The following is a 27,175-nucleotide window of genomic DNA, read 5'->3' as shown; positions in this document are numbered from 1 at the left end:
AGCCTTATACAGTGGCCAGCGTCATTTTGCGGGCTGCAGAGTGAAGGCTTAAGGGCTTCGGCTCAACGGGCTTAGGCAGAAACGGGCAAGGCAAGGAAGGTTTGGTATTCATTTTTTGTTGTTATTTGAGGAGAGGGCTAAGTATGAGTGCGAGGGCATCTTGTTGTTCTCAGTGCTGGATGTGGGAGGTAGTGGAGTCTCCCAGCTTCCCGGACATCCACATCTGTGCCAGGTCCGTCGAGATGCAGCTACTAAGAGACCGCGTTAGGGAACTGGAGCTGCAGCTCGATGACCTTCGTCTTGTCAGGGAGAGTGAGGAGTCGATAGAGAGGAGTTACAGGCAGATGAGTGGGTCACGGTTAGGAGGGGGAATAGGAAGAATCAGGTAACAGGGAGTACCCCTGTGGCTGTGGCTGTGCCCCTTGACAGTAAGTACTCCTGTTTGAGTACTGTTGGGGGGGACAGCATACCTGGGGGAAGCAACACTGGCCGTGCCTCCGGCACAGAGTCCGGCCCTGTAGCTAAGGAGGGTAGGGAACGGAAGAGGAGAGCAGTAGTAATAGGGAACTCAATAGTTGGGGGGTCAGATAGATGATTCTGTGGACGCAGTCCGGAGACCCAGATGGTAGTTTGCCTCCCTGGTGCCAGGGTCTGGGATGTTTCTGATTGCGTCCAAGAGATCTTGAAGTGGGAGGGAGAGGAGCTAGAGGTCGTGGTACATATAGGTACCAATGACATAGGTTGGAAAAGGAGAGAGGTCCTGAAAGGAGAATATAGGGAGTTAGGAAGGGGGTTGAGAAAAAGGACCGCAAGGGTTGTAATCTCGGGATTACTGCCTGTGCCACGCGACAGTGAGAGTAGGAATGCAATGAGATGTAAGATAAATGCGTGGCTGAGGGATTGGAGCATGGGGCAGGGATTAAAGTTTTTGGGTCATTGGGACCTCTATTGGCGCAGGTGTGACCTGTACAAAAAGGACACGTTACACTTGAATCCTCGGGGGACCAATATCCTGGCGGGGAGATTTGCGAGGACTACTGAGGTGACTTTAAACTAGAATGGTTGGGGGGTGGGAATCAAATTAGGGAGACTAGGAGAGGGGAGGTTGGCTCACAAATGGAGAAGGCAGGTAGGTGGTGTGTTTGGCAGTATAGGCAGGGGACAGAGATCAGGAGCAATCAGGCCAAGGATGTAGGGGAAAAGGAAGGAAAAGATAACAAAGTTGTTTGCACCATTGAGGATAAACAGAGAGTGGGAGGTGGAGAGTTTCTTAAGTGCATCTATTTTAATGCTAGGAGCATTGTAAGAAAAGTGGATGAGCTTAGAGCCTGGAAATATGATGTTGTAGCTATTAGTGAAACGTGGTTGCAGGAGGGGTGTGATTGGCAACTAAATACTCCAGGATTTCGTTGCTTCAGGTGTGATAGAATAGGAGGGGCAAGAGGAGGAGGTGTTGCATTCCTTGTCAGAGAATATATAACAGTGGGGCTCTGGCAGGATAGATTAGTGGACTCGTTGAGGGAGGCTATTTGGGTGGAATTGAGGAATAGGAAAGGTGTTGTGACGCTTATAGGGGTGTATTATAGACCACCTAATGGGGGCCAAGGAGCAAATCTGTAAGGAGGTAGCAGATATTTGTAGTAAGCACAAGGTTGTGATTGTGGGAGATTTTTATTTTCCACACATAGACTGGGAAGCCCATTCTGTAAAAGGGCTGGATGGTTTGGAGTTTGTCAAATGTGTGCAAGATAGTTTTTTGCAGCAATACATAGAGGTACCAACTAGAGAAGGGGCAGTGTTGGATCTCCTGTTAGAGAATGAGATAGGGCAGGTGACAGAGGTATGTGTTAGGGAGCACTTCGGGTCCAGTGATCACAATACCATTAGTTTCTGTGTAACTATGGAGAAGGATAGGACTGGACCTAGGATTGAGAATTTTGATTGGAGAAAGGCTAACTTTGAGGAGATGCAAAAGGATTTAGAAGGAGTGGATTGGGACAGTTTGTTTTATGGGAAGAATGTAATAGAGAAATGGAGGTGATTTAAAGGTGAAATTTTGAGGGTACAGGATCTTTATGTTCCTGTTAGGTTGAAAGGAAAGGTTAAAAGTTTGAGAGAGCCATGGTTTTCAAGGGATATTGGAAACTTGGTTCTGAAAAAGAGAGGGATCTTCAATAGATATAGGCAACTTGAAGTTAATGAGGTGCTCGAGGAATATAAAGAATGTAAAAAGAATCTTAAGAAAGAAATTAGAAAAGCTAAAAGAAGATACGTGGCTGCTTTGGCAAGTAAGGTGAAAATAAATCCGAAGGGTTTCTACAGTTATGTTAGTGGCAAAAGGATAGTGAGGGATAAAATTGGACCCTTAGAGAATCAGAGTGGACGGCTATGTGCGGAGCCAAAAGAGATGGGGGAGATTTTGAACAATTTCTTTTCTTCGGTATTCACTAAGGAGAAGGATATTGAATTGTGTAAGGTAAAGGAAACAAGAAGGGTAGTTATGGAAAGTATGACAATTAAAGAAGAGGAAGTACTGGTGCTTTTAAGGAATATAAAAGTGGATAAGCCTCCGGGTCCGGTCAAGATATTCCCTAGGACCTTGAGGGCAGTTAGTGTGGAAATAGCAGGGGCTCTGACAGAAATATTTCAAATGTCATTAGAAACGGGAATGGTGCCGGAGGATTGGCATATTGCTCATGTGGTTCCATTGTTTAAGAAGGGTTCTAAGAGTAAACCTGGCAATTATCAGCCTGTGAGTTTGACATCAGTGGTGGGTAAATTGATGGAAGGTATTCTTAGAGATGGTATATATAATTATCTGGATAGACAGGGTCTGATTAGGAACAGTCAACATGGATTTGTGCATGGAAGGTCATGTTTGACAAATCTTATTGAATTTTTTGATGAGGTTACTAAGAAATTTGATGAGGGTAAAGCGGTGGATGTTGTCTATATGGACTTCAGTAAGGCCTTTGACAAGGTTCCACATGGAAGGTTAGTTAGGAAGGTTCAATCGTTAGACATTAATATAAAATGGATTCAGCAGTGGCTAGATGGGAGACGCCAGAGAGTAGTGGTGGATAACTGTGTGTCAGATTGGAGGACGGTGTGTAGCAGTGTGCCTCAGGGATCTGTACTGGGTCCATTGTTGTTTGTCATATATATTAATGATCTGGATGATGGGGTGGTAAATTGGATTAGTAAGTATGCAGATAATACTAAGATAGGTGGCGTTGTGGATGATGAAGTAGGTTTTCAAAGCTTGCAGAGAGATTTAGGCGAGTTAGAAGAGTGGGCTGAAAGATGGCAGATGGAGTTTAGTCCTGAAAAGTGTGAGGTGCTACATTTTGGTAGGACTAATCAAAATAGGACATACATGATAAATGGTAGGGCATTGAAGAATGCTGTGGAACAGAGGGATCTAGGAATAATGGTGCATAGTTCCCTGAAGGTGATATCCAATATGGATAGGGTGGTGAAGAAAGCTTTGGGAATGCTGGCCTTTATTAATCAGAGCGTTGAGTATAGGAGTTGGGCTGTAATGTTGAAATTGTATAAGTCATTGGTAAGGCCAAATTTGGAGTATTGTGTACAGTTCTGGTCACCGAATTATAGGAAAGATGTCAGTAAAATTGAGAGAGTAGAGAGGAGGTTTACTAAAATGTTGCCTGGGTTTCATCTCCTAAGTTACAGAGAAAGGTTGAACAAGTTCGGTCTTTATTCTTTGGAGCGTAGAAGGTTGAGGGGGGACTTGATAGAGGTATTTAAAATTATGAGGGGGATTTGATAGGCTTTTTCCATTGAGAGTGGGGAGATTCAAACAAGAGGACATGAGTTGAGAGTTAAACGACATAAGTTTAGGGGTAACATGAGGCAGAACTTCTTTACTCAGAGAGTAGTAGCTGTGTAGAACGAGCTTCCAGCAGAAGTGGTTGAGGCAGGTTCGATGTTGTCATTTAAAGTTAAATTGGATAGATATATGAACAGGAAAAGAATGGAGGGTTATGGGCTGAGTGCAGGTCGGTGGGATTAGGTGAGAGTAAGAGTTCGGCACGGACTAGAAGGGCAGAGATGGCCTGTTTCCGTGCTGTAATCGTTATATGTTACATGGTTATATGGAACTCCTCAGCGCAGAAGGTTTAGATGGATGTGCCCAAGAACATTTTTTAACGAAGTATATAGATAGTCCAACCAGAGAGCAGACCCTTGTACTAGGGTCTGGCCTGTCCATGGATGAACAGTGAACAGAACTCCTTTAGCCATGAATAAGGATAACACTGGATCTTGCAGGAAAGTATTAAAATGTGGGAGGGTTTCAGATAGGAGCTGAGAAAATTGTTCGAGGGCAAATCCACATCTGGTATGTGCACAGGTCAGGTATGTTCCAGTTAGAGGAAAGGCAAGGTATGGGGACCTTGGACGATGAGAGAGGTAGTTAATTTAGTCAAGAAGAAGCAGGGAGTATATGTAGGGTGCTTGAGGACTCTAAAGGAGTCAGATGGAAACTTAAGAAGCAACTTGGGAGAGCTAGAAGGGGCCATGGAAAGTAACTAGCGAACAGAATTGAAGGGACACACATAAATCAAGAGTAAGCAGGCAGCTAAAGAGAGGGTAGGACCATTTAAAAATTAAGGCAACACGTGCTTAGAGGCAGAGGATGTAGTTGAGTTTGTAAATAAGTACTGTGTATCAGTATTTAGTAAGTAGGAGGACATGGAGTGTGTTAAAATGCCGGGGTATTTCAAAGTAAAGAAAGGAGTAGTGTTAGGTCATTTTAAATAACTGTCACATACATTCGAAGAAGGAAGTCTGAGAGTCGGAGCGGGAGTGCGGAGGAAGATATTTTTGAAATTTTCGGGTTTTTTTCTCCAACGGTGTTCAGAGAGGCGGGACTGCACAGGCGTGTGACGTCGGGCAGTGCAGCGCGGCAGATTTAAAAGGAACAGAGCCTCATACAGCGGGCAGCGTAGTTTGCAGGCGGCGGAGTGAGCTGGGAGCAGAGTGAAGGCTTAAGGGCTTCGGCTCAACGGGCTTAGGCGGAAACGGGCGAGGCGAGGAAGGTTTGGTATTCATTTTCTGTTGTTATTTGAGGAGAGGGGCAGTATGAGTGTGAGGGCAGTTTGTTGTTCTCGGTGTCGGATGTGGGAGGCCCTGGAGTCTCCAAGCCTCCCGGACGTCTACATCTGCGCCAAGTGCATCGAGATGCAGCTCCTAAGGGACCGCGTTACGGAACTGGAGCTGCAGCTCGATGACCTTCGTCTGGTCAGGGAGAGTGAGGAGTTGATAGAAAGGAGTTGCAGGCAGGTGGTCACACCGGGGCCACGGGACGCAGACAAGTGGGTCACGGTTAGGAGGGGGAAGGGGAAGAGTCAGGTAATAAAGAGTACCCCGGTGGCTGTGCCCCTTAACAATAGGAACTCCTGTTTGAGTACTGTTGGGGGGGACAGCTTACCCGGGGGAAGCGACAGTGGCCGTGCCTCCGGCACAGAGTCCGGCCCTGTAGCTCAGGAGGGTAGGGAAAGGAAGAGGAGGGCAGTTGTGATAGGGGACTGGATAGTAAGGAGGTCAGATAGGCGATTCTGTGGACGCAGTCCAGAGACCCGGATGGTAGTTTGCCTCCCTGGTGCCAGGGTCCGGGATATTTCTGATCGTATTCAAGATATCCTGAAGTGGGAGGGTGAGGAGCCAGAGGTCGTGGTACATATAGGTATCAATGACATAGGTAGGAAAAGGGAAGAGGTCCTGAAAGGAGAATACAGGGAGCTAGGAAGGGAGTTGAGAAAAAGGACTGCAAAGGTAGTAATCTCGGGATTACTGCCTGTGCCACGCGACAGTGAGAGTAGGAATGCGATGAGGTGGAGGATAAATGCGTGGCTGAGGGATTGGAGCAGGAGGCAGGGATTCAAGTTTTTGGATCATTGGGACCTCTTTTGGCGCAGGCGTGACCTGTACAAAAAGGACAGGTTACACTTGAATCCTAGGGGGACCAATATCCTGGCAGGGAGATTAGCGAGGGCGACTGAGGTGACTTTAAACTAGAATGGTTGTGGGGTGGGAATCAAATTAAAGAGGCTAGGCGAGAGGAGGTTAGTTCACAACAGGGGGATGGGAACCAGTGTAGAGTGACAGAGGGGTGTAAAGTGAGGGTAGAAGCAAAAAGCAGTAAGGAGAAAAGTAAAAGTGGCAGGCCGACAAATCCAGGGCAAGCATCGAAAAGGGCCACTTTTCAACATAATTGTATAAGGGCTAAGAGAGTTGTAAAAGAGCGCCTGAAGGCTTTGTGTGTCAATGCTAGTAGCATTCGTAACAAGGTGGATGAATTGAAAGTGCAGATTGTTATTAATGATTATGATATAGTTGGGATCACAGAGACATGGCTCCAGGGTGACCAAGGATGGAGCTCAACGTTCAGGGATATTCAATATTCAGGAGGGATAGACATGAAAGAAAAGGAGGTGGGGTGGCGTTGCTGGTTAAAGATGAGATTAACGCAATAGAAAGGAAGGGCATAAGCCGGGAAGATGTGGAATCAATATGGGTAGAGCTGCATAACACTAAGGGGCAGAAAACGCTGGTGGGAGTTGTATACAGGCCACCTAACAGTAGTAGTGAAGTCGGAGATGGTATTAAACAGGAAATTAGAAATGTGTGCAATAAAGGAACAGCAGTTATAATGGGTGACTTCAATCTACATGTAGATTGGGTGAACCAAATTGGTAAAGGTGCTGAGGAAGAGGATTTCTTGGAACGTATGCGGGATGGTTTTTTGAACCATCATGTCGAGGAACCAACTAGAGAGCAGGCCATTCTAGACTGGGTATTGAGCCATGAGGAAGGGTTAATTAGCAATCTTGTCGTGAGAGGCCCCTTGGGTAAGAGTGACCATAATATGGTGGAATTCTTCATTAAGATGGAGAGTGACATAGTTAATTCAGAAACAAAGGTTCTGAACTTAAAGAGGGGTAACTTTGAAGGTATGAGACGTGAATTAGCTGAGATAGACTGGCAAATGACACTTAAAGGATTGACGGTGGATATGCAATGGCAAGCATTTAAAGATTGCATGGATGAATTACAACAATTGTTCATCCCAGTTTGGCAAAAGAATAAATCAAGGAAGGTAGTGCACCCATGGCTGACAAGAGAAATTAGGGATAGTATCAATTCCAAAGAAGAAGCATACAAATTAGCCAGAAAAAGTGGCTCACCTGAGGACTGGGAGAAATTCAGAGTTCAGCAGGGGAGGACAAAGGGCTTAATTAGGAAGGGGAAAAAAGATTATGAAAGAAAACTGGCAGGGAACATAAAAACTGACTGTAAAAGCTTTTATAGATATGTAAAAAGGAAAAGACTGGTAAAGACAAATGTAGGTCCCCTACAGACAGAAACAAGTGAATTGATTATGGGTAGCAAGGACATGGCAGACCAATTGAATAATTACTTTGGTTCTGTCTTCACTAAGGAGGACATAAATAATCTTCCAGAAATAGTAGGGGACAGAGGGTCCAGTGAGATGGAGGAACTGAGGGAAATACATGTTAGTAGGGAAGTGGTGTTAGGTAAATTGAAGGGATTAAAGGCAGATAAATCCCCAGGGCCAGATGGTCTGCATCCCAGACTGCTTAAGGAAGTAGCCCAAGAAATAGTGGATGCATTAGTGATAATTTTTCAAAACTCGTTAGATTCTGGACTAGTTCCTGAAGATTGGAGGGTGGCTAATGTAACCTCACTTTTTAAAAAAGGAGGGAGAGAGAAACCGGGGAATTATAGACCGGTTAGCCTAACGTCGGTGGTGGGGAAACTGCTGGAGTCAGTTATCAAAGATGTGATAACAGCACATTTGGAAAGCGGTGAAATCATCGGACAAAGTCAGCGTGGATTTGTGAAAGGAAAATCATGTCTGACGAATCTCATAGAATTTTTTGAGGATGTAACTAGTAGAGTGGATAGGGGAGAACCAGTGGATGTGGTATATTTGGATTTCAAAAGGCTTTTGACAAGGCCTCACACAGGAGATTAGTGTGCAAACTTAAAGCACACGGTATTGGGGGTAAGGTATCGATGTGGTTAGAGAATTGGTTAGCAGACAGGAAGCAAAGAATGGACCTTTTCAGAATGGCAGGCAGTGTTTATAATATATATTAATGACTTAGGTGAGGGAATTAAATGCAGCATCTCCAAGTTTGCGGATGACACAAAGCTGAGCGGCAGTGTTAGCTGTGAGGGGGATGCTAAGAGGATGCAGGGTGACTTGGATAGGTTGGGTGAGTGGGCAATTTCATGGCAGATGCAATTTAATGTGGATAAATGTGAAGTTATCCACTTTGGTGGCAAAAACAGGAAAACAGATTACTATCTGAATGATGGCCGATTAGGAAAAGGGGAGGTGCAACGAGACCTGGGTGTCATTATACACCAGTCATTGAAAGTGGGCATGCAGGTACAGCAGGCGGTGAAAAAGGCGAATGGTATGCTGGCATTTATAGCGAGAGGATTTGAGTACAGGAGCAGGGAGGTACTACTGCAGTTGTACAAGGCCTTGGTGAGACCACACCTGGAATATTGTGTGCAGTTTTGGTCCCCTAATCTGAGGAAAGACATCCTTGCCGTAGAGGCAGTACAAAGAAGGTTCACCAGATTGATTCCTGGGATGGCAGGACTTTCATATGAAGAAAGACTGGATGAACTAGGCTTGTACTCGTTGGAATTTAGAAGATTGAGGGGGGGGATCTGATTGAAACATATAAAATCCTAAAGGGATTGGACAGTCTAGATGCAGGAAGATTGTTCCCGATGTTGGGGAAGTCCGGAACGAGGGGTCACAGTTTGAAGATAAAGGGGAAGCCTTTTAGGACTGAGATTAGGAAAAACTTCTTCACACAGAGAGTGGTGAATCTGTGGAATTCTCTGCCACAGGAAACAGTTGAGGCCAGTTCATTGGCTATATTTAAGAGGAAGTTAGATATGGCCCTTGTGGCTATGGGGATCAGGGAGTATGGAGGGAAGACTGGTGCAGGGTTCTGAGTTGGATGATCAGCCATGATCACAATAAATGGCGGTGCAGACTTGAAGGGCCGAATGGCCTACTCCTGCACCTATTTTCTATGTTTCTATACCCTGTGACGGGTTAAAGAACGAGCAGAAATAGAAAACACTTTGGAGTCCAGTATTGCTATTAACTAATAATATTTATTAGTAACTACACAATATAGTAATATAAATGTAGATAAATCAAACAGGTTAGCATTATGAAAATCAAGCTTCTTCAAGTCCAGGGGTAAATAGATAGTCTTACGACAATGAGTAAAGTTCAGTTCAGTTCATGGTGTTGAATTGAGTAGTGATGGAGAGAGAGAGGGAGAGGTTTGAGTCTTCAGTTGAGCTGACCCCATTGATCTTCTCGTTGTCCTCCGAAATCCTTTAAAAGTCACCGACTGTGACTTCAACAAAGGGGACCGGTTTTCTGTGGTGGAACTATCAACCCAGGCAAGGACAACTCCCCACCAGTCAGTCCCTTTTCTCACTGCAAGAGCGACTGATCGATCCTCCAAAAACCCACTTTTCCTGTGGGCACAACAAAGCTCATTCAGTGTCCAAAACATGTGCCTGAAGTCTATATCATCTGACCTCCTATTTATCTCACCGTACTGAGTACCAACTGTCATTCAAATACCTCCTCCCTTTGTCTGTGTAAGAAATGTACAAGCATGCCATGTCCTTGGGAGTATAAACACGCTGCCGAAAAATCATAACATCGATTGTCCATCAAATAATGCCGCCCTCGGTCACCATAGCAACTTACGAGCTCTGGACTCAGCAGAAATCTAAAGGTTATTTCCAGTGCCTTAAAATGACAGCCCAAAAGTTAGTCTTTGTCTCTGTCTGTGTCTGTGTGTCTCTCTCTCTCACTCTCTCACTCTCTCACTCTCTCACTCTCTCACTCTCTCTCTCTCTCTCTCTCTCTCTCACTCTCTCACTCTCTCACTCTCACTCTCTCTCTCTCTCTCTCTCTCTCTCTCTCTCTCTCTCTCTCTCTCTCTTTTTTTTCAAAAGCGCAGTTCATAGGGGTAATTCAGGACCCCGTCACATAACATTGAAATAAATAAGTCCCCAGGGCCTGATGGAATGCACCATAGGTTACTGAGAGAGGCAAGAGATGAGATTTTGACCAAGATTTTTACATCCTCTAGCCACAATTGAGGCCCTGGAGGACTGGTGAGTAATGATATTCTTTTGATCAAGAGGATTGGGGATAATCCAGATAACTAAATACAGGTGAGTCTCATATCAATGGTAGGGGAAACTAATGAGGAGGATTCTTAAGGGTAGGAATTATTATCATTTTGAGGAGCACAGTCTGATTAGGGACAGTCAGCATGCCGTTATATGGGGCAAGTCATGTTTCCAGCATTTTTATTTCAAATTTTCTCCAAATTAACTCAATTTATTTTGAGTTATTCCCACAACATTTGTAGCTGAAATTGTAATTTTGTAATGAGAGGGTATGTTTCCCTAATTTTACTTTGTTAGATTAAATTGCAGAACAAACAAGACTGTTTTGGAGTGTGTTGTGTTTTTTTTACAAGATACAGTTTCAGGTATTATAATATCACGGACCATGGCTGACTTATATAAAGTTGCTTTATTTTATAGCAAGAAAAAAAATAGTGTTTTTGTTGCTTAGATCTGGGATCTAGCTAGTGGTAAATTGAAGCTGTCCTTGACTGGGCACATCAGCACTGTACGTGGAGTGGCAGTCAGTTCACGCAGCCCCTATCTTTTTTCCTGTGGAGAAGATAAGCAAGTGAAATGCTGGGATCTGGAATATAACAAGGTAAAAATGCTGCAGTTTCCAGTTTTGAATTTAACTATTAATACTGAATGCCTATTGTACTAATTTCTGAACATTTGAACTTTCTTTTGCTGCTTATTCAGGTTATTCGTCATTACCACGGTCATTTAAGTGCAGTGTATGGGCTTGATTTGCATCCTACTATTGATGTCTTGATAACATGTGGCAGAGATTCAACAGCAAGGGTAAGTTGTTTTCTAAAGTCCACACCTCAGTGTAGTGGATCATTAATCACGTTTGTCCAATCTACCTTATTAGCATTTATCAAAATGAACCTACGTTTTTTTTTATTTATTGAGATACAGTGCAGAATAGGCCCTTCCGGCCCCTCGAGCTGCGTCACCCAGCAATCCCCAGATTTAATCATAGTCTAATCACGGGACAATTTACAATGACCAATTAACCTACCAACCAGATTTAATGATAGTCTAATCATGGAACAATTTATAGTAACCAATTAACCTACTAGCTTGTACATCTTTGGACCATGGGAGGAAACCGGAGCACCCAGAAGAAATCCACACAGTCATGGGAAGAATGAACATACTTCTTACAGACAGTGGCAGGAATTGAACTGGCTCGTTGGTACTGTAAAGTGATCACTACTCTACTTTCTGGGAACCTGTTTCCTGCACTTTTTAAACAAAATGGGTTTGTGGGATAATTTACAATATTATGCCATTGTATGACATTTTTTTCCTAAGTCAAAGGCATTTGGTGGATTGGATCAAGTAAGATAAATAATTCAGAAAAGCTGCCAGCCCAGCACTAAATCCCAATGGTACCAAAAACAGAATATGGGCAATGAAGCTTCCACTGTATATTCCTATTAATCTAGTCTTCAATTCCATTGTTTCCAACTTTATTGTAAAAAGGTTATTGACTTTACGCATTTGTTCAGATTTAAAACCAAGGAATTCTTCAAGATGATAGTCAATGCTTCCTTTATGAATGGTGAACAAGGCAGCAGCAATCTGATTTATAGCTTTGGCCAAACAATGAATGTTGTTACAATGCCCTTCAAAAGCAGCACATTCTTATGTGGGTATTTTTGGTGCAGGTATGGGACATTCGAACAAAAGCAAATGTACACACGTTAACAGGGCACACAAATACAGTAGCAACTGTGAAGTGCCAGGCTGGAGAACCACAGATTATTACAGGTAATGGCACTGTATGTGAATTTTAAATATATTCTTGCAATGAAGTAGAAGGTTTATGCCAGGTCCTAGCAGAACAATCCCATCAGTCTCAATTTCCTGCACATCTTCTCCCACACACACCCATCAACTCTCCTTTGTTTCTTTTTGTATTAACCTAAAGAATTATGTATAGAAATCAGTTAGCCTAGTAGCATATCTTGCAGTGACATCAATAACTGCTGCATTAGCGCTGACCCTTAACTACTTAATTGTTAATGTATTTATGTAAACTGAATGTTAGAGTAAATCTGTTTATTTCTTGTAGGAAGCCACGACACAACTATACGGCTGTGGGACTTGGTAGCAGGGAAAACTAGAGTCACTTTAACCAATCATAAGAAGTCTGTTCGTTCTCTCATTCTCCATCCAAGACAGTATGTCTTACTCTATATTGTTTCTATAATATGTGAATATTTTTGGTCTGATTGAACAATGAATGAGATAATTACTTTGATTAGAATTGGGCATTGTGAATTTTACTTTGTTTTATTTATTCACAATGTTTATCAACCATGTGTTACGTGATCAATGTATTTATTTTATTATAGGTATACTTTTGCTTCTGGTTCTCCAGATAATATAAAGCAGTGGAAGTGTCCAGATGGTATTTTTATTCAGAATCTACCCGGTCACAATGCTATCATCAACGCACTTGCTGTCAACTCAGATGGCGTGCTAGTATCTGGAGGTAAGCCATAGAGGTAGAAAGTAGCAAAAAAAAAAAGGGAAATTGTTTTCTGTAGGCAAACCCACATATTTTGCCCATATTTGGGCTACAGTTAGGGCAGGATTAATTAAACTTCAGAGTGGCAGTGATGCAGTTGGTAGTACCGCTGTCTCACAGTCCCAGAGACCATGGGTTCAATCCTGACTTTGATTACCATGACTGGTGTTTGCGTATTCTTCATGGCACCTCTTGGATTTCATTTTGGGTGCTCTGGTTTTCTTGCACATCCCAAAGATATATGAGTTGTTAGGTTAATTGCCCCTAGTCTATAGATGAATGGCAAAATCTGGTGAAGATGAAAATTCGGGATTAATGTTGGATTAGTTGATGACTAGTAGAGACTCGATGGGTTAAAGGGCCTGTTTCTGTGTTCTATACTATGACACTACACTACAACTCAATAAATTAAACTTTGATAGTGTGGTAAAGTGCACAAAACAATCTTGTGAAATGTGTAATTGTGATCAATTACAGGAGCTCCCAGGGTGACAAATGACCTGACTTATGGGAATCTAGCTTTACTCAAATTCTCTCGTGCACTTTTCAAGATAGTAATATTGTGGTAAATTTTGTGGTATTCATTAATGACTGGATACCATATACACGCAGTGAGGTCTTTTGCTGTAGCCCATCCACTTCAAGGTTTGACATGTGTGTTCAGAGGTGCTATTCTGCATGCATTCTTGTCAGCTTGAATGAGAGGTTATTACAAGGCATTTTCACCTACTGCCACTCACTGAATGGTTTCTGTTTCTTGCACCGTTCTCTGTAAACTCCTAGAGAATGTTGTGCGTGAAAATTTCGGGAGATCAGCAGTTTCTGATATACTCCAACCAGCCTGTATGGCATCAATAATCATTCTACAGACAAAATCACTAAGATTGGATTTTTTTCCCCATTCCGATATTTGGTCTGAATAATTACTGAACCTCTTGACCATGTCTGCATGCTTTTATGCATTGAGTTGTTGCCACGTGATTGGCTGATTATATATTTGCATTAATGAGGAGATGTACAGGTTTACCTAGAGGGGCAGCTCAATTTGTATGAATGTCACTTCCTGTGTGTAAGCTGTATTTTAATATTTCCTGCAGTGTTCATTTGGATTCAATTTATCATTTATTTGCCCTCCGAATAGCAAATTCTGTAGGTTTTCAGTTTTGTTAATAATGGTAAACATTGTAGATATATTTTGAAGGGAGTACTATGTTTATTATTGTTACTGTTGCACCACAAGTTCTCTATAACAAGCATAACAAGCATAGTTATGGAGTGTTGCATATGTGTATTACTTTGGTTAACACCAATAGCAAGAATAATCGACAGTATTAGTATATTCAGGTACGCGACATTCTGTATTGTACTTACTTGCTGCAGTTTCACTAGTAAGATCTCATTAAAAACCCTGAAGAAAGCTTCTGTCTTGGGTGTTTTTGAAGAAGGTGTTTAGCTTGTTGTATAGGCAGTGGAGTGAACATACTATTCCTCTTCAAAGGCGTTAGCCATGGACAGGAGATGCATCTGAACGCTGTAGACCATAATGTTGGCTTTCATCCTGAACAACGTCTATTGCTAAGACCTGGAAGTCAGGTCATAATGTGGTTCGTCATCATGTGTGGTCCATGCCATGCAGCAAACATGCCTTTCACATAGTCTAGATAATGACAGTTAAGGTCTACAGGAGCAAAACCACACAACACCCCCTTCTGCAGCTTCATCACAGTAAAGACTTCAGTTCAGAGTTGCTACTGATGTCAATCCTATAAGGACAGACTAAATCTCAGGTCACATATTTGGTAAACCAGTCTCCATAACGCTCTCATTTAGGAGCCACGTATGTGCAATAGATCTGGCTTGGTACCTGGCTCGTCAAGACCTCGTCACAGCAGGACTAAAGTGTTTGACAACCAGTCTGTCAGTTATCTGTCCTGAAAATCATTACTTTCACAGTGCCTTGGAAAGACTTAAGTCCCAAACCTAGCGAAGAGCTAGACCTTCTCTGTGAGTAGCTTGATGGGGAGGCACTGCAACGTGCAAGAAGGTTTAGGGCAGTTCACAGTAATGCAGTTGTGGGTTTACAAATGCTGTACTTTCTTTGCTGCAGTCTCACTAGTAAATTCTCATTAAAAACCTTGAAGAAAGCTTCTGTCTGGGCGTTTTTTAGGAAGTTATTTAGTTGGAGGCTGAACAAATGCTATGGCTGTACAGAGGCAGTCAAAGAATCTCTCTTCAGTAGACTTGATATCATTTTCCAGACCCCCCCTCAAAGAATTGCAGAAGCTACTGGAGCATGTAGATGTCTGAACTGTAAGTCACAAAAACAACGATTATTTACTCGTACTGACAGCAGGAAGAATAAACCCTATAGTCAGGTATAAACCAAAGCATCTTGCCACCATTTTCATTCTTGGTGAATTCATCTGTCGCCAAGCAGAAATGTGAAATGACCCTAGTTTTATGCTCTCAACTTCTAGTAACATGTCTTTCAAAGAGAGGTCTCCAGCAAAAATATGGGAAACCAGAACCCCTATCACAGTCAATATAACTGAGGTAGAAAACTCCCCAATAGATAATGCCCTGTCCATAAGAAATCTGACTCCTTAAGGAAATGCAGAGGATTCAGGAAAACACTTGTAGATTGGCCACACTTCCTAAAGGAGCAATCAATATATTTCAACAGTATACCATCAAATTACTCTAGAGCAGTGTTTCCCAACCTTTTTTAGCCCTGAAACACTTCCATACTTGTCAATGCCCCCTGAAAGCGCTTCCATACTTGGCAACACACCTCTTAGGCACAATATACTTTCTGGCATTGTATGAAAGTGTAGTTTGTAGGTAAGCAAACCAAATACCATGATATACTTTTGGTCAACCAGATTCAGACAAGCTGATTTTCTGTCACTTAGAGCATGATTATAAGCTGGCCCCTTCCATTGAAGATGAGATCTTCCTTTGAAATACAAACAAAGGGTTTAGCAAAAACAAGTCAAGCAGTTGGGTAGCTCCTCTTCCTTTCTCCTCTCCACAACAACTCCTACCTAACAACAGAGTCCTTTAGTCACACATTTAAAAGGAAACCAGAAATGAAAGATCATTATGTGGAGTTCATTGGGAGATTCTTCAAGAACATTCATGCTGAACCAGCTCCTCCACAAGATTTCAGCAAAGTGGTATTTGCCCAACATTGGTGTTTCCCTCCCCCAGAAGCCTGCACAAATAAGAAATGTCAAAGGTATATTTCTGAACGATGTGCTGTTATGGCACCAGACTTCAATAGTAGTCTGCTCAGAGTCCTCAAGTGCCTCAGAACTGAGTCCATCGCAGTGATGGCAAACATTGAACAGATGTTCCCCAATTTCTGAGTGAGACAGGATCATTGTCACATGGTGTGAGCAGAATTATCTGCTGCTTAATGTGAAAAAGACTAAGGAGCTGGTGGTAGACCTGAGGAGAGCTAAGGTACCGGTGACCCCTGTTTCCATCCAGGGGGTCAGTGTGGACATGGTGGAGGATTACAAATACCTGGGGATACGAATTGATAATAAACTGGACAGGTCAAAGAACACTGAGGCTGTCTACAAGAAAGGTCAGAGCCGTCTCTATTTCCTGAGGAGACTGAGGCCCTTTAACATCTGCCGGATGGTGCTGAGGATGTTCTACGAGTCTGTGGTGGCCAGTGTTATCATGTTTGCTGTTGTGTGCTGGGGCAGCAGGCTGAGGGTAGCAGACACCAACAGAATCAACAAACTCATTCGTAAGGTCAGTGATGTTGTGGGGATGGAACTGGACTCTCTGACGGTGAGGATGCTGTCTTAAGTTGCATGCCATCTTGGTCAATGTCTCCCATCCACTACATAATGTACTGGTTGGGCACATTCAGCCAGAGACTCATTCCACCGAGATGCAGCACAGAGCGTCATAGGAAGTCATTCCTGCCTGTGGCCATCAAACTTTACAACTCCTCCCTTGGAGGGTCAGACACCCTGAGCCAATAGGTTGGTCCTGGGCTTATTTCATAATTTACTGGCATAATTTACATATTACTATTTAACTATTTATGGTTCTATTACTATTTATTATTTATGGTGCAACTGTAACAAAAACTAATTTCCCCCAGGATCAATAAAGTATGACTATGAGACTACCTCAGATTCTTGTTTTTTGATCATCAACTGGGCAAGGAAATTGTGGAATACCACATTGGACTTCATGTATTTGGTAACTGGCCCTCACCACCTGTGGCAATATATGACCGTAAGAGGACAGCAATCGAGGGAGAGAACATATTCAGTACTGAAGCGCAGAGGTACATAGAGACATGTTTGTGTTGATGATGGTCTTCAGTCACTTTCTAGTGCAGAAGAAGCAGTCAACATGCTGAACACAGAACAAGACATGTTGGCGCAGTCTAATCTCAGACTTCTAAGATTGCATCCAACAGTCACGCAACATTTCCTATCTGAAGATCTGGCCCAAGGTCTACAGAATCTTGATCTTGTACAGGATCTCCCTCCTATGAAGAACAGTCTGGACCTTGAATGGGACCTCATTATGAGCACCTTTACTTCCCTGGTCGCTGACACCAAAAGACCTTTTAAGCAACATGGTATGTTCTCAACTATCAGCAGCCTATTTGAGGAGGGAGGAGAAGATGGTGGCCGTTCCGAATGATATCATATGTGTTAACTAGGGGGCCGTGCACAATCCGGATTTGATGGAGACAGTCATGAGAAGCACAGAGAAACACCTGGAGAAACTTCTGAAATGCCCGCTTCGCTGCCGCTGCTACTGTGCGATCGAGAATCTCCGGAGGGGAAGGCTCCAAATCCTCGGCTTTGCCTATTGCCTGTTGCCGGGGCTGGGGTCAAAGCGCTCGGCAGAGATGCTGGTCGGAGGCTCAGAGTTTTCGGACGGACTTGGAGTCGGACTGTGGTCGGATGCTTCCAGGATGCTGCATCGGGAAGTTTGCGGCGCTGGAGGTTTACTGTCTGCGTGAGATGATAGGACTTTCGAGAGACTTTGAGACTTCTACCATGCCGTGGTCTGTTATCAAATTGTGGTATTGCTTTGCACTGTTGTAACTATATGTTATAATTATGTGGTTTTTGTCAGTTTTTAAATTGGTTTGTCATGTGTTTCTGTGATATCATTCTGGAAAAACATTGTATCATTTCTTAATGTATGCATTACTAAATGACAATAAAAGAGGACTGCGTGTCCTCATAATCTAATCTTCTTGGATTCGCTGCTCCTGTCAGTATCCAGGGACACTTCATGTTAAGAAAGTTGACCTCGGACACTTGTGGACAGGACAGCCCGCTCCGAAGAGAGAAACATCAGCAATGGCAACAGTGGTGTTCTCCTCATCTGGATCTTAAAGGCTTTAAGTCTTGGATGATTTTTGAGAAGTTGTTAAGCTCACTGCATTAATAAAGTAGTCTATCAGTACAGTATTAGGGTGAATATGCAGTGAAATTAAAGAAATAGTAAGTGTTTCCAGAATGATACAGTTATGGAAAGACAGATGTTTCTGATAATACAGAATAGTTTGCTTACAGACAACTCTCAGGAAACCAACCTTTGTGCGTGTATATAGAAATTGCTTATTACCTGCACTGTAAAATTAACATGAGTAGGTCTTTTCCATTGTCTGTATTAATTTAAAGCTATGTCTGTTTAATTAACTGTTAAGCAAAATGTTGACATTGCAATATTTTAAGAATGGTAGTTTTCCAAGAACATAATGATGCATGGTGTCATCAGCTACCACACAGGAATTGTACCACACTGAACAAGATAGTGTAAGTCACAAAAAAACAATTGCACATCCTTATGTTGTTACATGTATTTGCATGCTTAATACATTGTTATTTTAAATTTATATCAACAGCTGACAATGGCACTATGCACCTTTGGGACTGGAGAACTGGGTACAACTTCCAACGAATACATGCTGCTGTGCAGCCAGGTTCCTTGGATAGTGAATCTGGGATTTTTGCATGCACCTTTGACCAGTCAGAAAGCAGGTTACTTACGGCAGAAGCTGATAAAACAATCAAAGTCTACAAGGAAGATGACATGGCTGTATGTATTAACGTATTTTTGTTCTAAAAGGAATAACAATATCAACTTTTTGTGACTGGATTTCATCATGTTTTTATGACCAGATGTTACGTGTGAATAGCATGTTGTCTTCATCCAATTTAATCAAGCTACTGGAATAGAGACGGCCTTATCACCTGTCTAAAAATGTGCCAGAAACTTAATCCAATTTGTAATGTGCAGAAAGAAAAAAAGTGCAAAGTTTAGAATAATACTTGTAAAGAGTTGGATAATTTCTAACTCAGTCAACAATGTGGCATAAAATGATATATTGATAGAGGTGTTCAAAATTACAAGGTATAGATGGTTAAATGCAAGCTGGCTTTTTCCACTGAGGTTGGGTGGGACCACAGCCAGAGGTCATGGGTTAAAGGTGAAAGGTGAAAAGTTTAAGGAGAACATGAGGGGAAACTATTTCAGTCAAAGAGGGTCGTGAGAGTAGAATGAGCTGTCACGCAAGCTGTATTTCAGTGTTTAACAGAAGTTTGGATAGGTTCATGGAATGTAGGTATATGGAGGAATGTAGGTCCTGATGTAGGTCAATGGGAATAAGCAGTTTAATTGGTTTGGTATGGACTAGATGGGCAGCAGGGCCTGTGCTGTACTTTTCTATGACTGACAATTATACTAAGCAAGGTAGAGTCCTGGATGTGGTGTTTGATAAAGTTCCCCATGGTAGACTCATTCAGAAAGTATGGAGGTATGGAATCCAGGGAATTTTGGCTGTGTGGATGCAGAATTGGCTTGTCAATAGAAGCAGAGTGTGGTTGTAGATGGAGAACGTTCTGCCTGGAGGTCAGTGACCAATGGTGTTCCACAGGGATCTGTTCTGGCCTCATGCTAATGGCAGAGTTGTGAATAGTATAGAGGGTTGTTGTAGGTTGCATTGAGGACATTGGCAGGGTACTGAGCTGGACTGAGAAGTGGCAGATGGAGTTCTCCCTGGAAAAGTGAAGTGATGCATTTTGAAAGGCTGGATTTGAAGACAGAAAACAGGATTAATGTCAGCATTCTTGGCAGTGTGGAGGAACAGAGGAATCTTGGGGGTCCATGTCCATAGATCCCCCAGATTTGCTGTGCATGCTGATACGGTTGTTCAGAAGGCTGATGGTATGTTGGTCCTTATTAGTCAGGGGATTGAGTTCAAGAGTCATGAGTTAATGATGCAACTCTATAAAAATCCTGGTTAAACCACACTTTGAGTATTGTTTTTAGTTCTGTTTGTCTTATTATAGGAAGGATGTAGAAGCTTTAGAAAGTTTGAAGAGGAGATTTACCAGGATGCTGCCTGGACTAGAGGGTATGTCTTATGAGGATTCATTGAGAGAGCTCAAGCTTTTCTCCTTCGAGTGAAGGAGGTTGAGAGGAAACTTGATACAGGTGTACAAGGTAATAAGAGACATGGATAGAGTGGATAGTCGGAGACATTTTTCCCCAGAGCGGAAGAAGTAAAATCAGTGTGTTTCTAAGATGATTGGGGGGATGTCAGGTGGGTGCGTGGTACCTTAGGGCACATCCGAAAGTCTTAGATAAGCCCATGGATAATAGAAACATTCAAGATTTTAAAAAGCAGAGCTTTCAACCAGTTTTCTCTGGGCTGTACAGTCCACACCAGGGGGTGTGTGAAAAGAGCTACTTTTTAATCAGGGTGGCGATCAAGATTTTGAAGGCAATATTTCGCAGCAGTTTTCTCATTTGAGGAGTGATCAGCAAGAGGGATCCATTAGAAAGGGCCAGTGAGAATAATTCCAGTGCAAGCAGAGCAGCCATTCCTCGGTCGTTAGAGTGGGTTTGGCTCATCAGGCGTAGGTGAGATCAGGCTTGAGTGAGGTAGATTGTTTTGTAAGTTACTCACTCTGTTCGTATTTCTTCATTCCTTATCTAGCATAGTATAGTGAGAATGGAGCCAGGGGCAGTATTTTTGTATTGTGTGGGAAGTCTGGGAGATGGGAGACTGGAGACTGGGAAACATATCTGCACCAACTGTACCGAGCTACAGGTCTTGAGGGAATGTATTGAGGAACTGGAGCTGCAACTCAATGACCTTTGACTCATGCCGGAGAATGAGGAGGTGATAGATAGAAGCTACAGGAAGGTAGTTACTCCTAGCTTGCAGGAGGAGTCAGGTAACTGGGTGACTGCCAGGACAAGGAAAAGAAATGCACAGCCAGTGCAGAGTACACCTGTGGCTGTTCCCCTCAATAATAAGTATATAACTTTGGATACCGTTGAGGGGTCAACCTACTGGGGGGGGGGGGTGAGGGAAGACACAGTGACCGAGTCTCAGGCAGTGAGTCTGGTGCTGTGGCTCAGAAGAGCAGAGAGGTGAAGAAGACTGCAGTGTTGATAGGAACAGAGATGAGGTTCTGTGGCCACAATAGAGACACCCAGAAGATGGTATGTTGCCTCCCTGGTGCCAGGATTGGGAATGTCTCAGATCATGCCCATGGCATTCTCAAGGGCGAGGGTGAGCAGCCAGAAGCCTTGGTACATATTCGCACCAATGACATGGTGAGAGATTTTAGGGAGCTGGGTAGAAAGCTGAGAAGCAGGCTCTCCAGGGTAGTAATCTCTGGATTGCTGCCTGTGCCACGTGCAAGAATAGGATGATTTGGCAGATGAATGTATGGCTGAGGAAGTGCAATGGGTGGGGGATCAGATTTATGGATCTGGGGAAGGTATGACCTGTATAAAATGGATGTGTTACACATGAACCCAGATTTTTTAGATTAAAGTCTGTCATGAGCCTTGTGGCCCATCAGGCCGGTGGTGTGAAATGACTGAGAGTACAGTACAAGACCCCCCCCCCCCCCGGATAGGTCGCCAGTCTACCGCGAGGTTAACCCCCAGCATTTTTGCCAGTACCCATTCTCAGCTGGGTAGACTGGAGCATTGTGTGGTTAAGTGCCTTGCTCACGGACACACATGCTGCCTCGGCCAAGGCTTGAACCCACGACCTTCAGATCGCTAGTCCAACACCCTAACCACTTGGTCACGCACCACACACACGTGAAATCCAGGGGGTCCAATATCCTTCCAGGCAGGTTGGCTAGAGTTGTTCAGGTGGTTTTATATTAATTTAGCAGGAGGATGGGAACCAGAGTGGTAGTGTGGAAGATGAGATAGTTGGTTTACAAACAAGTATTTTGTGTGTGTTGCCTGAACCAGCATCTGCAGATTTCCTCGTGATTGTTGTAGTGAGAGTGTTAGCAAGAAGAGGTTGATGATAAGGCAAAATTGCAGTCTGCAGGATGAGTTGCAATGTAAAAGGTGAACAAAATCAAAAAAAGTTGAATACAGGACTAAAAGTGTTGTATTTGAATGTGTACAGAATAAGGTCAATGAACTTGTAGCACAGCTACAGATTGGCAGGTGTGATGTTGTAGGCATCATGGCTGCAAGCAGCTGGGAGATTAACATCCAAGAATACAAATTGTATTGAAAGGATTGGCTCTGTTGGTAACAAATGAGATTAAATCATTACAAAGAGGTGACATAAGGTCGGAAGGTGTTGAATTATTGTGGATAGAGCTAAGGAACTGCAAGGGTAAAAAGACCCAGATGGGAGTTGTATACAGACCCCCAAACAATGTGGCCTACAAGTTACCACGGGAGAGAGAAAATGCATATTAAAAGGGGAATTTCAATATGCAGGTAGATTGGAAAAATCATGTTGGTGCGGGTTCCAAAAGGGGGAATTTGTAGAACGCCTATGAGACAGCTTTTTAGAACAGCTCATGGTTGAGCCCACCAGGGGATCAGCTATTCTGGATTGAGTGTTGTGCAATGACCAGGATTGATTAGAGAGCTTGAGGCAAAAGAACCCTTAGAGGCAACTGACCATGATATGATTGAATTCACTCTGAAATTTGAGAAAGAGAAGCTAAGGTCAGATGTATCAGTATTAAGTGGAGTTAAGGAAATTACAGAGGCATGAGAGGCAGTTGGCCAGATTGATTGTAAAAGAACACTGGCAGGGATGGAAGCTATTCAGAAAGCACGGGATATATACACCCCAAAGAGGAAGTAGTATTCAGAAGGCAAGGTGTCACAACCATAGCTAACAAGCCAACATAAAAGCCAAAGAGAGAGCATACAATAAAGCAAAAATTATTGGGAAGTTAAGAGGATTGGAAAGCTTTTAAATGCCAACAGAAAGCAACTAAAAAGTCATTAAGAAGGTAAAGATGGAATGCGAAAGTAAGCTAGCCAGTAATAGTAAAGACAAAACCTAAAGGTTCTTCAGATACTTAAATGTGAAAGAGAAGGAAGAGTGAGATACCAGACTGCTAGAAAAATTGCTGGAGAGGTAGTAATGGGGACAAGGAAATGATGGACAAATTGAATTAGTATTTAGCATCAGTCTTCACTGTGGATGACACTAGCAGTATGGTGGAAGTTCCAGGTGTCCGGGGTCATGAAGTGTGTGAAGTTACAATTACTGGAAAGAAGGTTCTTGGGAAACTGAAAGGTCTGAAGTTAGATAAGTCGCCTAGACCAGATGATGTATGCCCCAGGGTTCTGAAAGAGGAGGCATTAGTAATGCTATTTCAAGAATTGTTTCCGTGCTGTAATTATTATATGGTTATATATTGCAGGCCGGTGGGACTAGGTGAGAGTAAGAGTTCAGCACGGACTAGAAGAACCGAGATGGTCTGTTTCCGTGCTGTAATTGTTATATGGTTATAAGAATCAATTGATTCTGGCATGGTTCCAGAAGAACGGAGAATTGCAAATGTCACTCCACTCTTCAGGAAAGGAGAGACGCAGAAGAAAGGAAATTATAGGCCAGTTAGTCTGACTTCAGTGGCTGGGAAGATTTTGGAGTTGATTGTTAAGGATGTAGTTTGGGGTACTTGAAGGCACATGATAAAATAGGTTTCCTCAAGGGAAAATCTTGCCTGACAAATCTGTTGGAATTCTTTGAGGAAATAACAAGCAGGATGGACAAGTGAGAATTGGTTGATGTTCTGCACTTGGATTTTCAGAATGCCTTTGACAAGGTGCAACAGATGAAGCTGCTTAACAAAGTGCGAGCTGATGGTATTACAGGAAAGATTCTTTCATGGATAAATCAGTGGCTGATTGGCAGGAGGCAACGTGTGGGAATAAAGGGAGCCTTTCCTGTTTTGCTGCCAGGGACTAATGGTGTTCCACAGGGGTCTGTGTTGGGACCGATTCTTTTTACATTATATGTCAATAATTTGGTTGATGGAATTGATGGCTTTGCTGCAAAGTTTGCAGACGATATAAAGATAAGAGGACGGGCAGGTTGTATGAAGAGCATTGATGGTGCTGGGCCTGTATTCACTGGAATTTAGAAGAAAGGGGGGGGGTGACCTAATTAAAACCTATCATGGTGAAAGGACTTGATAGTGTGGATGTGGAGAGGATGTTTCCTATGGTGATAGTGTCTAAGACCAGAGGACATAGCCTCAAAATAGATGTGTGTCCTTTTACAATGGAGATAAGGAGGAATTTCTGTAGCCAGAGAGTGAATCTGTGAAATTCTTTGCCACAGGCAGCTGTGGAGGCCAAATCTATATATATTTAAGGCAGAGATTGATAGATTCTTGTTTGGTCAGGGCATGAAGGGATACAGGAAGAAGGCAGGAGATTGGGGCTGAGAGGAAAATTTGATCAGCCATGATGAAATGGTGGAACAGCCTCGATGGGGCAAATGGCCTAATTCTGCTGCTATATCTTGTGGTCTAAAAATGGGTTATGTTGGAGGGAAGCATGTGATTGATCTTAGAGCAGGTTAAAAGGTCGGTATAACATTGTGGGCTGAAGGGCCTGTACTGTTCTGTATTCTAATTATTTGAGTATCACATGATAAACTAATTCATGAACCTTATATTTTCAATTGGTCATTGTTGGGTTGGGCAAATCATTCTGTAATGTTGCATTTTGCTAGGAAAGCCTTAAAATTTGCAGAGTTTTAACTTAAATATATTTCTTTGATCTGGTGGAGTAATATTCTGTTTTTTTTTTAAATCCTAGACTGAAGAAACCCACCCTGTCAACTGGAAACCAGAGATCATCAAAAGGAAGAGATTTTAAGAACTTCATTTCTTGCAGTTTTGTTTTCCATCTGGCTGGAAATGTTTCAAATTTAGTTTATCTTGGTTATACATTGTATCCTATAATAAATTGTACAAATCTGACGATGCATATAGTGATATAATGAGACAGCAGATAATGAGGTAAAAATCAAAATCTTTTTTTAAAAAGTTAGAAAAGATTATAAGGGATCTTGGGGTAAATTTATTTTGCACAAAATCTTTCTAAAATCGACAAGGCTGAAATGGAGAACAAAGCAACACTTTCAGTACGCTGGATGAACTCAGCAGGTTGGGCAGCATCAGTCAGAAACGATGAGTCGACGTTTTGGGCCGGAACCCTTCGTCAGGACTGAGGAAACATAGAAACATAGAAAATAGGTGCAGGAGTAGGCCATTCGGCCCTTCGAGCCTGCACCGCCATTTATTATGATCATGGCTGATCATCCAACTCAGAACCCCGCTCCAGCCTTCCCTCCATACCCCCTGACCCCCGTAGCCACAAGGGCCATATCTAACTCCCTCTTAAATATAGCCAATGAACTGGCCTCAACTGTTTCCTGTGGCAGAGAATTCCACAGATTCACCACTCTCTGTGTGAAGAAGTTTTTCCTAATCTTGGTCCTAAAAGGCTTCCCCATTATTCTCAATCTGTGACCCCTCGTTCCGGACTTCCCCAACATCGGGAACAATCTTCCTGCATCTAGCCTGTCCAATCCCTTTAGGATTTTATACGTTTCAATAAGATCCCCCCTCAATCTTCTAAATTCCAACGAGTACAAGCCCAGTTCATCCAGTCTTTCTTCATATGAAAGTCCTGCCATCCCAGGAATCAATCTGGTGAGCCTTCTTTGTACTGCCTCTATGGCAAAGATGTCTTTCCTCAGATTAGGGGACCAAAACTGCACACAATACTCCAGGTGTTGTCTCACCAAGGCCTTGTACAACGGCAGTAGTACCTCCCTGCTCCTGTACTCGAATCCTCTTGCTATAAATGCCAGCATACCATTCACCTTTTTCACCACCTGCTGTATCTGCATGCCCACTTTCAATGACTGGTGTATAATGACACCCAGGTCTCGTTGCACCTCCCCTTTTCCTAATCGGCCACCATTCAGATAATAATCTGTTTTCCTATTTTTGCCACCAAAGTGGATAACTTCACATTTATCCACATTAAATTACATCTGCCATGAATTTGCCCACTCACCCAACCTATCCAAGTCACTCTGCATCCTGTTAGCATCCTCCTCACAGCTAACACTGCCACCCAGCTTCGTGTCATCTGCAAACTTGGAGATGCTGCATTTAATTCCCTCATCCAAGTCATTAATATATATTGTAAACAACTGGGGTCCCAGCACTGAGCCTTGCGGTACCCCACTAGTCACTGCCTGCCATTCTGAAAAGGTCCTGTTTATTCCCACTCTTTGCTTCCTGTCTGCTAACCAATTCTCCATCCACATCAATACCTTACCCCAATACTGTGTGCTTTAAGTTTGCACACTAATCTCCTGTGTGGGACCTTGTCAAAAGCTTTTGAAAATCCAAATATACGACATCCACTGGTTCTCCCCTATCCACTCTACTAGTTACATCCTCAAAAAATTCTATGAGATTCGTCAGACATGATTTTCCTTTCACAAATCCATGCTGACTTTGTCCGATGATTTCACCGCTTTCCAAATGTGCTGTTATCACATCTTTGATAACTGACTCCAGCAGTTTCCCCACCACCGACGTTAGGCTAACCGGTCTATAATTCCCTGGTTTCTCTCTCCCTTCTTTTTTAAAAAGTGGGGTTACATTAGCCGCCCTCCAATCCTCAGGAACTAGTCCAGAATCTAACGAGTTTTGAAAAATTATCACTAATGCATCCACTATTTCTTGGGCTACTTCCTTAAGCACTCTAGGATGCAGACCATCTGGCCCTGGGGATTTATCTGCCTTCAATCCCTTCAATTTACCTAACACCACTTCCCTACTAATATGTATTTCGCTCAGTTCCTCCATCTCACTGGACCCTCTGTCCCCTACTATTTCTGGAAGATTATTTATGTCCTCCTTAGTGAAGACAGAACCAAAGTAATTATTCAATTGGTCTGCCATGTCCTTGCTACCCATAATCAATTCATCTGTTTCTGTCTGTAGGGGACCTACATTTGTCTTTACCAGTCTTTTCCTTTTTACATATCTATAAAAGCTTTTACAGTCAGTTTTTATGTTC

General features: G+C 42.9%; 1 protein-coding gene across 3 annotated transcripts in view; it reads left to right on the top strand.

Annotated features, from left to right (window-relative positions):
• The window catches only part of plrg1 (pleiotropic regulator 1), a 106,843-nt gene extending 81,790 nt beyond the window's left edge, over window positions 1-25,053 (top strand). For all 3 annotated transcript variants that reach the window (XM_072255857.1, XM_072255859.1, XM_072255860.1), the window contains 7 exons: window positions 10,685-10,834; window positions 10,936-11,037; window positions 11,913-12,015; window positions 12,320-12,428; window positions 12,603-12,742; window positions 18,675-18,868; window positions 24,890-25,053. In XM_072255857.1, coding sequence (XP_072111958.1) covers window positions 10,685-10,834; window positions 10,936-11,037; window positions 11,913-12,015; window positions 12,320-12,428; window positions 12,603-12,742; window positions 18,675-18,868; window positions 24,890-24,949 — 858 coding nt within the window. In that variant the 3' untranslated portion in view covers window positions 24,950-25,053. The remainder of the gene's footprint in view (window positions 1-10,684; window positions 10,835-10,935; window positions 11,038-11,912; window positions 12,016-12,319; window positions 12,429-12,602; window positions 12,743-18,674; window positions 18,869-24,889) is intronic.
• Window positions 25,054-27,175: the final 2,122 nt, after the last annotated feature.

This window comes from Mobula birostris, chromosome 4, assembly GCF_030028105.1.
Source record: "Mobula birostris isolate sMobBir1 chromosome 4, sMobBir1.hap1, whole genome shotgun sequence".
Taxonomy (NCBI): domain Eukaryota; kingdom Metazoa; phylum Chordata; class Chondrichthyes; order Myliobatiformes; family Myliobatidae; genus Mobula; species Mobula birostris.
Note: the sequence above shows the minus strand (reverse complement) of the source record. Positions and strands in the feature narration are given on the sequence as shown.